Below are 12,404 nucleotides of genomic sequence, written 5' to 3' on the forward strand. Positions count from 1 at the left end.
TCTCATTTAAAACTACTTTAATTAAGGAGTCAGGTTTCTCCGTGTTCTGTTGTCACGAGACCGTTCCACCTCCTCTGATTGGTCGGTCCAGCTGGTGGTCATCGATCCAAGATGGCGCCTACCCTGGTGGAACATGTTGTCGCAGATGCTGGAGCGTTTTTGAAGAAAGCTCCTCTCCAGGTGAGATTAAACTCATGTTTGAACCGTAAACACGTTTTTAATGAAGTAACTTCCGGACAGTTAGCTTGTAGCCTCGTTAGCTTCGGCGGAGTCCGTCAGTGAATCTGTAGAGAGGTGAAGCTGACTGATGGAGGCCCTCAGCTGGAGCTGCTGATAAACACCAGACTGTGCCTTTAAACGCTGGTTTTATTAAGAGCTGCAGATGATCATCTCCTGTCTCAGTTCTCAGCCAGGCCACTGATGATGATGATGGTGATGATGATGATGATGGTGATGATGGTTTATTCTTTACATGTGACGAAGGTGACAAATGACTCAAAGCTTCAGTCACACCAAAGCAGGTGATGATGTCACAGGACTGTCAGTCAGTCTGTCCCCCAACATGATGATGTCACTGATGAGAGCAGGTGCAACGTTCAGGTTACAGAAATCAGCTGCAGTGAGTGTTTGAAAAGCCAGCAGGTCACATGACCTCACACAGGTGAGATGTTGAGATTAGACGTTTGTGTTTCAGGAAATCGGCAGAAACATCTACACGCTGAAAGATGTGGTGGACGAGATCAGAGACAAACCCACCAGGAGGAGTCTGGCCTTCCTGCCGTACCAGCTGCACTTTAAAGAACCGCACCCTGAACACATCAGACTAGGTAAACCACACCAGACCCTGAACACATCACACTGGGTAAACCACACCAGACCCTGAACACATCACACTGGGTAAGCCACACCAGACCCTGAACACATCAGACTAGGTAAACCACAACAGACCTGAACACATCACACTGGGTAAACCACACCAGACCCTGAACACATCACACTGGGTAAGCCACACCAGACCCTGAACACATCAGACTAGGTAAACCACAACAGACCTGAACACATCACACTGGGTAAACCACACCAGACCCTGAACACATCACACTGGGTAAACCACACCAGACCCTGAACACATCACACTGGGTAAACCACACCAGACCCTGAACGCACCACTTGTCTGAACTGTGTGTGTCTCTCAGTGACAGATTTCTCCAAGAAGACAGGAGACTACCCGAGTCTGTCGGCCACCGACATCAAGGTCCTGGCTCTGACCTACCAGCTGGAGCTGGAGCACGTCGGCTCCCAGCACCTGAAGAAGGAGCCCGAGGTCAAGGTACCTGAGCGCCGGAGAAACACTCTCACCTGACAGCTGAAGACCTGCTCCTCCAGGTGGACAAACTGTGGGTGTCCAACATTCCTACAGGATCCCTACAGAGATACACACCAGACTCCATTCACAAAAACAATCATTTTACCTTTCAGGACTCAAGAGTTGCTGGTCTGCTTCTGTCTCGTATGCTTATTTGTTTTGTGTTATTTTGCTGAATTCTGGACAAACAAAGTCCCACAATATTAATGTAACACACTATAACACACAAACACTGACTGATGGAGGCAGCAGCAGAGCAGCAGCTCCTGTGTCCTGTTCTCTAAAATCCCTGTTTTAGTGAATGTAGTCTGGTGTGTGTGCTGTTTGTGGTTAAACCAAAAGGATCTTCCAGGTCTCTCTCTGTAGGGATCCTTTCCATGATGCTGTCACACACTTAGAATAACACTCTGAGCCTGTCAGTGGATCAAACAAGCTCTTCTAGTGGACCTACTGTGATCAGGTGCAGTTGTCCCAAAGGATCACGTTGCAGCCATTGCAGCCCGTTTGGTGTCTGCTGGCTGAGGTGATCTACTGGACCAGTTCCAACACTTTTACTACCTACCAGTCACTCACACACCAGGATGTGGACAGAGAGGATCAACACTAACAGACAAGACAACAGTGATAAAAAGCCTCCTGCTCTGGTAGAAGATAACCTGGTGGTTAGATTTACCGTTACCCATAACCCCCCTCTCTGTACATCCATGGAAAAGCAGACTTCCAGCTTCTCGATCAGCTGGTCGACTGTAGATTTTCCTCAGAGTGACGTCTGAATCTTTTCTGTTTCAGGTTCATATTCACAGCACACAGCGCCACCCAGAGACCCCCGTCAACGTTGCAGGATTCCACCTCCCCTCCAAGGTAAACCAGGCGATAGTCTGACCCCTGCAGGCCTGCTAGTCCCTCCCCACGGGTTTCATCTCAGAAACATCTCACAGTCAGACTGATCGAGTGTCTCACTGGGTTTTTTCCTTGATGCCTCCTCAGAAGTCTGAGAGCAGTCTGAGCGTCCGACAGACTCAAACTGAGACGGAAACATCGAACCCGACTGACGGTGACGAGTTTAACAGCTTCCACTTCTGGAGAACGCCGCTGCCGTCCATCGACAGCGAGCTGCTGGATCTACTGGTGAGGAAACAGTTTTAACACACACACACTACCTGATGGAGGCAGCAGCTCTAAAATCCCTGTTTTAGTGAATGTAGTCTGGTGTGTGTGCAGAGAGCCATAGAACGGCTGTTTATGGTTAAAGGTCTCTCTCTCTATCGATAGACCTGTCTCTCTCTATCGATAGACCTGTCTCTCTCTATCGATAGACCTGTGCAGGTGTAGCCTCCATCAGGCTCACCAGGACAGCGTTCGCATTCATCAGCTGTTTTCTTTTGTTGTTCTGCTGCTCCAGGATGTGTGTAAATGTGTGTAACCAGTGAGGACGACTGTGGTTAAACGTTTGTCTCCTCAGGATCCGGTGGAGGTTTTGAATGCGAAGAACAAACGGCAGCAGACGGACAAACAGACGACTTCTGACGGCGACGAGTTCAACAGCTTCCACTTCTGGAGAGCGCCGCTGCCGTCCATCGACGACGAGCTGCTGGATCTACTGGTGAGTTTAACAACCGTTCAGTTTCAAAGCAGATATTTTAAACCTGGATCCTGTTTGTGGAGTGTGACAGCATCATGGAAAGGATCCCTACAGAGAGAGACCTGGAAGATCCTTTTGGTTTAACCACAAACCGCACACACACCAGACTACATTCACTAAAACAGGGATTTTAGAGCTGCTGCCTCCATCAGTCAGTGTGTTTGTGTGACTTTGGTGTTTTTGACGGTTAGTTTGGATCTGAATTGACACAAACTAACCAGCAGCTCTAAAATCCCTGTTTTAGTGAATGTAGTCTGGTGTGTGTGCTGTCTGTGGTTAAACCTCTCTGATTGGACGACAGCAGCAGGTCGTGACTGTTTCGGTTTGTTTGTTTGAAGAAAGGCGACGGCGTCTCCACGTCACAGACAGAGGAGCCAGAGAGCCAATCAGAGGAGGAGGAGGAGGAGGAGGAGGACGGAGGTGGGTGGATCACTCCCAGTAACATCAAACAGGTGAAGATGGACTCTGCTGATTGGACGGCTCCTGCTGATGTCAGAGTCGGATGTCTGACCACCGACTTCGCCATGCAGGTAACAGACGCACCTGTGATGTCACCTGTCCGCAGCCTTTCTGCTTGACGAAGAAGCTGCTGATGTTTTCTGATGTGTCGTCTCTGCAGAACGTCCTGATCCAGATCGGCCTTCATGTTCTGGCCGTCAACGGGATGCTGATCAAGCAGGCGAGGAACTACATCCTGAGGTGTCACGCCTGCTTCAAGTGAGTCCGCTGAGAGATCAGAGCCGCCGGTGTCTCAGCCGCTCGAGGCCGTACAGATGTGTCAATCTGTTGCTAGGAAACATCCGTAGCGCCGTCCAATCAGGAGCAACGAGCTCTGTAAACAGGAAGTCGCTGCAGCATCAGACCGAGGAACGGCTGGTTATGCTAAGCTAGCTGACTTTATGATTTATTTCAGTGAATGCTGTTAGCATTAGCTTAAATCCTCCAGGCTGATTATTAAACAGCAGCACAGCAGGGGTTAATAAATACATCAGATTAATGATCAGAACAAACACTCGCTGTGACGCCTGCAGAGGACGACCTTCATGACATGTGACCTAATAAATGTGTTGACTGTAAATCTGATCTGAGATCAGAACGTCTGAGTATTTTTCTCCCAGCAACCTTCCTGGTTACCAACAGAGGTGTAGATGTTAGCATGCTAACGTTAGCTTCATCAGTTAACGTCTGTCTGTCTGTGTGTCTGTCTGTCTGTCTGTCTGTCTCTTCAGGACGACGAGCACCATGACCAAAGTGTTCTGTTCTCACTGTGGGAACAGAACTCTGAAGAAGGTGGCTGTGACCATCTGTGACGACGGCAGCCGGCAGATGCATTTCTCCAAAAACCAGAAGGTTCTGAACCCAAGAGGGCTGAAGGTGAGACAGACAGACAGAGAGACAGACAGACAGAGAGACAGACAGACAGACAGACAGAGAGACAGACAGACAGAGAGACACAGAGAGAGAGACACAGAGAGAGAGAGAGACAGACAGACAGAGAGACAGAGAGAGAGAGACACAGAGAGAGAGACAGACAGACAGACACACAGAGAGAGTGAGAGAGACAGACAGAGAGACACAGAGAGAGAGAGACAGACAGAGACAGAGAGACAGACAGAGACAGAGACACAGAGAGAGAGAGACAGACAGAGACAGAGACACAGAGAGAGAGAGAGACAGACAGACAGACACACACTCACAGCTTCAGCTCCCTGTCTGATGTCTGATGTGAAGCCTTATTGTGACCCCCCCTCCCTGTAACCCCCCCCCTCCCTGTAACCCCCCCTCCCCCCTCTGCTGTTGTCCAGCACTCGCTGCCTCTTCCTCGGGGAGGGAAACACGGCGATAACCCCCACCTGGTGGAGGACCAGCGCTTCCCCCAGCAGAGACTCTCCCGCAAAGCTCGTCAGAAGACGGACGTGTTCGACCCGGACTACGCCGCCGGAGCGTCGCCCTTCTGCGAGAACGACGTCTACAGCCGAGCGGCGAACCTCCACATCAGAGACGGCCGGCGCGGGGGGGGCCGGAGGAGGGTCAACCCCAACGCCACCCACAAGAAGTTCGTCAAGACCAAGTGAAGAGCCGACGGACGTTTGGACTCGGCCCTTTAAACCTAAAGTGAAATCACTTCAGTCCTCAGTGACCATAATGTATCCAACACTGTCCCAATAAATGTTTACCTTAACATCCGCTGCTTCAGACACACAGACAGACAGACAGACAGACAGACAGGCAGACAGACAGGCAGACAGGCAGGCAGACACACAGACACACAGACAGACAGACAGGCAGGCAGACAGGCAGACAGACACAGAGTCCATATGGATTTAATAATTTCTTAAATCTCATGTAAACGTACAGACGCATGTGGGACTTTCAGATAATCCTTCAGTCCAGATCCTTTAAAGGAACAGTCCAACACTTTAGGGGGGAGGAGGCTAACAGTTTCCCCCTGCTGCCAGTCTTTGTGCTAAGCTAAGCTAAACACCCCCAGGGCCTGTGTGCACACTGACCACACAGAAACACCGGACTGGTCCTTTAAAGATGAGCTGACATGACATGAAGGCACTTTGAACAGCTGAGAGGAAGAAAATGATACACAGGAGGCGTTCAGGTGCAGAGCTGAGTGTAGGACACCTGTGATTTCACTGTAGTTACACATGATAGAGGATAACTTCTGTGTTTTATTATTATTATTATTTCAGTGCCTAAATGACTGGTAGGGACAAAAGGTTTTGGAATTGGTCCGGTAGTAGAGCCACCAGACTCCAGTGACAAAAACAATAATTGTACCTCACAGAACAAAGCAGTTGCTGATGAGTATGTTTGTGTTGTTGAATGACTTTTGTGTTTTAAAGGGTCAGTTCAGATCAAACGAACCCTTAAAAACACCAAAGTCACACAGACACACTGACTGATGGAGGCAGCAGCAGAGCAGCAGCTCCTGTGTCCTGTTCTCTAAAATCCCTGTTTTAGTGAATGTAGTCTGGTGTGTGTGCTGTTTGTGGTTAAACCAGAAGGATCTTCCAGATCTCTCTCTGTAGGGATCAGGATCAGGAAACAGTGGAGCCACTTTATTTGTGGTTTCAGCTGGCTGACTAAAGTCTCCCCCCCTGGACAGTCAGAAGATGTTGAAGTTACAGTAAACAAGCTCTGAATCACTCAGAGTATCTAAGATGTCACCACCAGGTCAGAGTCCAGACAGGAGCGTTAAATCATCACTGCTGAGAAAACTCTTGGTCTGGTGTCGTCTCTTCGTCCCGTCCTTCAGGCTCAGAGTCTCTGACGCCGGACTGGGTCTCTGTGGGGTCCGGACGTCCCGCCGTGACCTCCGGATCCGTTTCTGGTTCTTTGGGCCGCGTCTCGAACGTCAGGCCGCTCAGGTCGGCGCTGAGGTCCAGCTCCGGAGCCGCCGGTAGCGTCTCTCTCTCTGGAAGCACAAAGTCCAGCGGCTCGAGGACGGCGGCGAGGTGGATGCGGCCCAAACTGCTGTAGCGGTGCAGCTGAGTGGGAGGAACACCTGCAGAACAACCAGGGGCGGGGCCACACGTCAGTCACATGATCAGAGCATCCACGCTGAGAGTTTTAACCACTATGAAATATTGATTAGAAACATAAATGAGCTGTGACGGCAGTAAACACACACGAAGCAGGTTTCATTTAAATCAGACAGTGTAGAAAGCTGACGGTGTTCTGGGTGATGGAGAAGCTTCCGTCAGTGAGGAGGAGGACTCAGAGGATCTGACCTCAGCTGCTCACAGCGACGCTCACTTTAGTATTCTTAGTCGTCTGAGTGAACGGTGACCCTGACGGTGTGAAACAGGAAACAGGAAGCTCACCCAGGATGAGGGCGAGCTGTGCGGGGGGGAACAGCAGCTGCAGGCAGCGGTTGAGGAACGGCAGCAGGTCGTCTGCGAACGCGCAGCAGAACTGGACGAACAGCTCTTTCTCTCTGCTGCTGAAGGCCGACTCCTCGGCCCGGTGGAACACCAGGATCTGACGGGTCACCTGACGGGAAACAAGAACCACAAACCATCAGCACGCCGACCGGACCGGACCGGACCGGATCCGCCTGGTCACCTGACAGGAACTCACCAGCTTCAGGGCGTCCTCCAGCGCCGCGGTGACGTCCTGAGCCAGTCCGACGGGGCAGCACAGCCGCAGGTCGTTGAAGGCGGTCAGGATGTTGTTGAGGAAACAAGCCAGCGGCTGGAAGTCCAGCAGGGACATGGGGGGCTGCAGGGTGCCGGGCTGGGGGCCGGGGGCCACGGGAGGGATGGTCCCCCCCAGCACCGAGGGCAGGGCGATGAGGGTGTACAGGTTCATGTCCTCCTGGAACTTCTCCACCGCCTCCTGCACGGCGCCGCGGAACGTCTCCGCCGCCACCCGCTGGAACATCGGCGCCAGCTGCCCGCGGAAGTCCGCCCCCACCCTGCTGAAGGACAGGCCGAAGTACATGCACTGACCCAGCAGGGAGTCCAGGCGGCCCCCCACGCCCCGCTGCAGGTCCCTGTCTAACGTCTCCAGGAACTCGGCCACCTTCTGCACCACCCAGCCGTGGAAGATGGCGGCCTCGTTGACCGCCAGCTGCCCGCCGGCGGGGGGCAGCAGCGGGTCCTCGTCGGAGAAGATGGCCCTGTACTGGGTGATGATGTCGAACAGGTGGACTCTGCAGGCCTCGATGGTTTTGGTGATGTGGAAGTAGGGGTCGTCGTCGGGGACGGCGGCGAGGATGGAGTGCAGCCAGGTGCCGCGGGCCTGCAGGAACTTCACCCGCAGCTCCGCCTCCGTGAACACGTCCATCCTGCGCAGGTAACCGATGACGCGCAGGCAGACAGGAAGCTGAGAGTTGCTGCGCAGCTGCTGCAGCAGCTGGTTGAGCATCAGCTGAGTCGACTGACGCACCTCACGCACGATCCCCTGAAGAGACGGTCAGCAGAACGTTAATCTGCATCCATCGAGCGTTTCACTCATTTTACAAGTGAAAACAGAGAAAAACTGCTGAACATCCTCTGGTTTCAGGTCATCTGTGAGGAGTTTCTGTTTTTCTCTGTTTGCTTTTATTTTAAAGGAGAAGTCCAGTGTTTTCTGTTTGTCCACCACACACACCAGACTCCATTCACAAAAACACTGATTTTAGCTCACAGAACACAGGAGCTGCTCTGCTGCTGCCTCCATCAGGTAGTTTGTGTTAATGTGGGACTTTGGTGTTTTAAAAAGTTTGTCCAGACTCCAACAAAATAACACAAACTGACTTGAGGCAGCAGCAGAGCAGCTCCTGTGTTCTGCTTGGTAAAACTGATGTTTTTGTAAATGGAGTTTGGTGTAAAAAGCACCAGAATTCTCCTTTAAACTGAATCTCTTTGGGTTTTAGACTGTTGGTCCAAGAAAACAAGACATTTGAAGACGTCACTTTGGACTTTAGTACCTCACCACCTCACAGCCTGCAGATCTTTCTTCTTCTCCCCAAAATCAAGCGCTGAGTTCAGTGCTGTCAGTTAGCGAGGACTCACCTGGATGACCGGCAGAGAGGAGTGCTTCCTCTCCAGCCTCTTGACGTACGCCGCCAGCTCCAGAGCCTCCTCGTAGTAGCCGTTGCGGACGCAGGTGTCCATGAGCTGAGGGATCTCCAGGATCTCCAGGATCTCTGTGTGCCGGTTCAATGTGAGGCTGTTCATCCGGCGGCTGGCTCCGATCTCCTCCGCCTCCTTCATGAACCCCCTGAACACGAACACGAACACACACGAACACACACGAACACACACACACACACACACACACACACACACACACACACACACACACACACACAGTCGACTTATTCTGTCGGTATCACGCCTCTCTGCTCCAGAAAGGACCTGCCTTTCACTGAGGGCCCCCGTCTAAGAGCTTCAGTTTACTATCAAATGAAACCAAGGAAACCAGTAAATTCTCACATTAACTACAAACTGGGGCCCTCAAGATTAAGTAGAGCTTGTTTGATCCACTGACAGGATCAGAGTGTTATTCTAAGTGTGTGACAGCATCATGGAAAGGATCCCTACAGAGAGAGACCTGGAAGATCCTTTTGGTTTAACCACAAACAGCACACACACCAGACTACATTCACTAAAACAGGGATTTTAGAGCAGCAGCTCCTGTCTTCTCTTCAGTAAAATGTGTGATTTTGTCACTGAATCTGGGGCCTTTGAATAGAGAAATGAAACATCTGTTGATGTCTCAATTAATTGTGTCATTGTGTGTGTCAGTCCATTAACCCTTTAAACAACCAAGATGCACAAAGTCAAAGTAAAATTACAGTTTTTGTCAATGGAGTCTGGTGGAGTTGAGGAGAGCTTTATGACCCTTTCAGAGTTAACTGTTCTTTAGTGGCGATGAGAGTGTGAGCACACAGTCATACTTTAATTTCATTACCACACTAATCACCAGGAAGTTACCCTGGAGGTCTGGGACCCCCTGGAGGTCTGGGACCACCTGGAGGTCCGGGGCTCTGGGGGTGTTTCCCTCACTCAGCAGCACTGACCTGCATCTCTCCCCGAAGCCGGGCAGCTTGTCCAGCAGCCGGGACACGCTGCCCTCCACCCGGCCGAAGTCCCGGTAGATGTGCTTGGTGCAGTCTGCGGTGCGGATGAAGGTCTGGTAGTTGGAGAAGGCCAGCTCCCGGGTCTGCTGCAGGATCTGAGCCCGCTCCTCCGCCAGCCGCTCCGGCTCCCGGCTCAGCTTCTCCACCCCGAAGGAGCTCAGCTCGGACAGGTAAGCCGCGAAGTCCGGGTTGTCCCTCCAGCTGTCCGGGAAGCTGTCCTTAAAGATGGACGCCAGGATACTCTCGTCCTCCACGTCCACCGCCGCCATGTTGGAAGCTCCGACTACCGACAAGGAGAGCTGCTGCTGTTTATTTACCGGTTTATGATGTGTTGCACTCAAACTGTCTCACAGAAGTCACTTCTGTTCTCTGTTAGCAGACAAGCGGTGACAGTGTTGACAAACACTTCCGGGTTCCTACTGCTGCTTCTTCTTCTCTGGATTTGGCGGATTAGACGCTGCTGCCCCCTGCTGGTTATTATCAACGCCTCCTTTGACAGTTATTATACATTTATACTTCTCTAGATATTCTCTCTATATCTGGATATTTATTTCTTCATCTTCTTCACTTTATGTCTCAGTCAAAGCTGTCTGGTTTATTGTCCTGTTGTCCAGAACATCCCATCAGTGTGACCCTGTTTAATCATTTCATTCAGGAATGGATCAATCTGATAACTGATCTAGATCCCCGGATTTCTTTCTCTTGTTGTTATTCAGTGTTCATAGATCCACTTCAGACCACTTTTCCTTCTGGATTCACCTGCTGATTCTTTTCCTGTTACTGTTTGTTTTGGAAAAATTGGTGTAAATAGTGAGAAACGGCGTCAAACACATTCAAATATCTGTGATAAGATATCAGATAAGATAGGATAAGCCTTTATTGATTGATTACCAGCAAATTTGCTTCTTGCAGCAGCTGAAAAAAGTAAAGGAAGTAAAATGAATTGAACTGTTTCTGTTGTTAATAAAGTTATTGTAAAAAAGTACGGTGTGACGTCAGCGGAAGTGAGCAGGTTGTTGCTAAGCTGCAGCCGAGGAGAAACCAGACTGTCAACAAGTTGTCATCAGCTCCTCAGACAGATTAACTACGTTAACGAGCTGCCGCCGGTTTAACTTTTAAACTTTAACCTCCGCGGTCACTCACATGATTGACGGCGGCGGACGGACGGAGGTAAAGTGGCCGTTTTTAACAGAACCCCAGCTAACGGCTAGCTTTAATAAGCTAACCTCTGCTAACAGCTAGCTTTAATTAGCTAGCCTCTGCTAACAGCTAGCTTTAATTAGCTAACCTCTGCTAGTTGACTTTTCATTAGTTAGCTAACTGCTAGCTAACGTTAGCAAGTGTTCGTTAACACCAGTAATCCAGTTCACCAGCCGCCACTAGTGACTCTAAGTCTAATCAACAACCGGCTGAAGTTACTTTCCAGCCTTTTAGTGTGAGTTAACTTGGCTAACTAACGTTAATCTGTCGCGGAGAGTGACGCTTGATTAAATTAGTGTAATTGTGTTTTTGAAGAAACGTAATAAAGTGAGCATCAGGTTAGTGAAGTTGTGTGTTAGAAGTAACGTGACTCAGATTTTGAGCTTCAGTAGAAGCAGAAATACCACAGAGTAGAAACAGATTCACTAGACTGGCAGACAGGATTCTACACCTGTGTCAATGTGTTAATCACTTCCTGTTGTGACAGCAGACTCACTATAACTAGTAGATACTGGACACTGTAGCTGGAAGTACGAGAGGAAAACAGGACGGTTCACGCCTCTCTGTCAGCTCAGGTGTGATTGTGTCTCTGCAGGTGAGAAGCTGATGTCTGTCCTCAGTGATCCAGTCCGGACTTCAGAAACCAGCAGCTGAACCGAGGCGGCCCGTCTCCCAGTGAGCCCAGTATGGCTGCTGCCAGCAGCACCAAGATCTCATGGAGGCTGCGTGAGTAAAACAGACTTCACCTCGGCTGTGTGGCATCAGAGCTCATCTGGTGTAACTGAAAGTGTTCTTGTAAACTTTGAGTCCTCTGGGCAGAAACACTGTGGTAACTGTCAGAGATGTTGCTATTTCTGCTGCAGTATCCTCCCTTCACCAGCTATCGAAAGGACTAATATGTACAACAAGTTAGCTTCAGATGGTCATTTTACCTCAAAGAACACATAACTGTCTTAAAGGGTTAGTTGGATCAGAACTAACCTCTAAAACACCAAAGTCACACAATAACACTGACAGACTACCTGATGGAGGCAGCAGCTCTAAAATCCCTGTTTTAGTGAATGTAGTCTGGTGTGTGTGCTGTTTGTGGTTAAACCAGAAGGATCTTCCAGGTCCATTTCCAACTCCAACACTCTTTGTTCCTTCCAGTCATTTAGACACCAGAATATGTACAGATCATTAAAAAACAGTGGAGCTGTCCTTTTAAAGGTCTCAGTGAAGAAGTTGAACTGAGTAGCCAGCACCTGCAGCATCATCTCAGACAGAACAGAGCTGAATTAGTCCTCCCCGTGTTGTTGTACAGAGGAGTTCGAGGCTCACTCCAGCAGCGTTTCCTGTTTGGCTCTGGCGAAAAGCTCCGGCCGCCTGCTGGCCACAGGAGGGGAGGACTGCAGGGTGAACATCTGGGCCGTCAGCAAGGCCAACTGCATCATGGTGAGGCCTGGACTCCACTTCTGATGTGGTCTGCTGTGATCCCACCAGAATCAGTTTATCTCAAGGTGTGTGTGTGTGTGTGTCTGTGTCTCTGTGTGTGTGTGTGTGTGTGTGTGTGTGTGTGTGTGTGTCTGTGTGTGTGTGTGTCTGTGTGTGTGTGTGTGTGTGTGTGTGTCTGTGTG

At 50.3% G+C, this 12,404-nt stretch overlaps 3 protein-coding genes across 4 annotated transcripts in view; 2 read left to right on the forward strand and 1 right to left on the reverse strand.

The window, feature by feature from the left end:
* Nucleotides 1–106: 106 nt before the first annotated feature.
* On the forward strand, nt 107–5,190 carry nob1 (NIN1 (RPN12) binding protein 1 homolog). Its single transcript, XM_070856611.1, has 10 exons — nt 107–180; nt 695–827; nt 1,197–1,330; nt 2,156–2,227; nt 2,354–2,494; nt 2,829–2,969; nt 3,347–3,538; nt 3,628–3,725; nt 4,238–4,382; nt 4,814–5,190. Exons 1-10 carry the CDS (start codon nt 112–114, stop codon nt 5,081–5,083), a joined length of 1,395 nt encoding a protein of 464 aa, XP_070712712.1. The 5' UTR covers nt 107–111; the 3' UTR covers nt 5,084–5,190.
* A 126-nt stretch (nt 5,191–5,316) lies between these two features.
* Nucleotides 5,317–9,880, reverse strand: cog8 (component of oligomeric golgi complex 8). Its single transcript, XM_070856583.1, has 5 exons — nt 9,529–9,880; nt 8,519–8,726; nt 7,101–7,925; nt 6,845–7,013; nt 5,317–6,525 (listed from the first exon to the last, which is right to left on the reverse strand). The coding sequence occupies exons 1-5, from the start codon at nt 9,855–9,857 to the stop codon at nt 6,224–6,226; spliced, it is 1,833 nt and encodes a 610-aa protein (XP_070712684.1). The 5' UTR covers nt 9,858–9,880; the 3' UTR covers nt 5,317–6,223.
* Nucleotides 9,881–10,623: 743 nt separating this feature from the next.
* Nucleotides 10,624–12,404, forward strand: part of katnb1 (katanin p80 (WD repeat containing) subunit B 1) — a 10,542-nt gene continuing 8,761 nt past the window's right edge. For both annotated transcript variants that reach the window (XM_070856563.1, XM_070856572.1), the window contains exons 1-3: nt 10,624–10,758; nt 11,384–11,514; nt 12,092–12,222. In XM_070856563.1, coding sequence (XP_070712664.1) covers nt 11,475–11,514; nt 12,092–12,222 — 171 coding nt within the window. In that variant the 5' untranslated portion in view covers nt 10,624–10,758; nt 11,384–11,474. The remainder of the gene's footprint in view (nt 10,759–11,383; nt 11,515–12,091; nt 12,223–12,404) is intronic.

This window comes from Pempheris klunzingeri, chromosome 1 (genome assembly GCF_042242105.1).
Source record: "Pempheris klunzingeri isolate RE-2024b chromosome 1, fPemKlu1.hap1, whole genome shotgun sequence".
Taxonomy (NCBI): Eukaryota; Metazoa; Chordata; class Actinopteri; order Acropomatiformes; family Pempheridae; genus Pempheris; species Pempheris klunzingeri.

Coding starts and splice junctions, on each gene's coding strand:
- nob1 (XM_070856611.1), top strand. CDS start 112: ATGGCGCCTACCCTGGTGGAACATGTTGTCGCAGATGCTGGAGCGTTT. Junction 1,331..2,155: donor AGAAGGAGCCCGAGGTCAAG/GTACCTGAGCGC, acceptor TTTCTGTTTCAG/GTTCATATTCACAGCACACA. Junction 2,970..3,346: donor ACGAGCTGCTGGATCTACTG/GTGAGTTTAACA, acceptor GTTTGTTTGAAG/AAAGGCGACGGCGTCTCCAC.
- cog8 (XM_070856583.1), bottom strand. CDS start 9,857: ATGGCGGCGGTGGACGTGGAGGACGAGAGTATCCTGGCGTCCATCTTT. Junction 7,014..7,100: donor TGGAGGACGCCCTGAAGCTG/GTGAGTTCCTGT, acceptor GTTTCCCGTCAG/GTGACCCGTCAGATCCTGGT. Junction 6,526..6,844: donor ACAGCTCGCCCTCATCCTGG/GTGAGCTTCCTG, acceptor GTTGTTCTGCAG/GTGTTCCTCCCACTCAGCTG.